At 61.1% G+C, this 632-nt stretch overlaps 1 protein-coding gene across 1 annotated transcript; it reads left to right on the forward strand.

Annotated features, from left to right (window-relative positions):
- Window positions 1–6: 6 nt before the first annotated feature.
- On the forward strand, window positions 7–608 carry LOC103912771 (dnaJ homolog subfamily B member 1-like). The gene has a single exon (XM_009319166.1). It carries the CDS (start codon window positions 84–86, stop codon window positions 606–608), a length of 525 nt encoding a protein of 174 aa, XP_009317441.1. The 5' UTR covers window positions 7–83.
- Window positions 609–632: the final 24 nt, after the last annotated feature.

Below are 632 nucleotides of genomic sequence, written 5' to 3' on the forward strand. Positions count from 1 at the left end.
TGAAAGGGGGAGCCCCGACAACTGGCCCGGGGGGGTCCAATGGCCCCACCTTCACGTACACCTTCCGGGGCGACCCCCATGCGATGTTCGCCGAATTCTTCGACGGTCGCAACCCCTTCGACACTTTCTTCGTCCAACGCAACGGGGATGATGAGGACGGTGATGACACCTTCACCACTTTCCACGTGGGAGGTTTCGGTAGCGTTGGCTTCCCCCGCGGTCGGGGGGGGCCAGAAGGCACCTGCCGTAAGCAAGACCCCCCGGTCCTCTACGACCTGAAGGTCTCCCTGGAGGAGATCTACAGTGGTTGCACCAAGAAAATGAAGATCTCCCACAAGCGTCTCAACCCCGACGGGAAGACGGTGCGTAATGAGGACAAGATCCTCACCATCGAGGTGAAGCGGGGTTGGAAGGAGGGCACCAAGATCACCTTCCCCAAAGAGGGCGACCAGACCCCCAACAACATCCCTGCTGACGTCGTCTTCGTCCTCAAAGACAAACCCCACGGCGTCTTCCGCCGGGAGGGCTCGGACATTGTCTACCCGGCAAAGATCAGCCTCCGCGAGGTGGGTGGGCAGTCAAAACGGGTGGGCTGGTCTTGGTGGTGATGGGGACGTCAAGGGTGGGCTGGT

This window comes from Pygoscelis adeliae, unplaced genomic scaffold (genome assembly GCF_000699105.1).
Source record: "Pygoscelis adeliae isolate BGI_AS28 unplaced genomic scaffold, ASM69910v1 Scaffold1732, whole genome shotgun sequence".
Taxonomy (NCBI): Eukaryota; Metazoa; Chordata; class Aves; order Sphenisciformes; family Spheniscidae; genus Pygoscelis; species Pygoscelis adeliae.

Excerpts from the sequence above, each read along its gene's own strand:
- LOC103912771 (XM_009319166.1), top strand. The coding sequence starts at position 84 with ATGTTCGCCGAATTCTTCGACGGTCGCAACCCCTTCGACACTTTCTTC.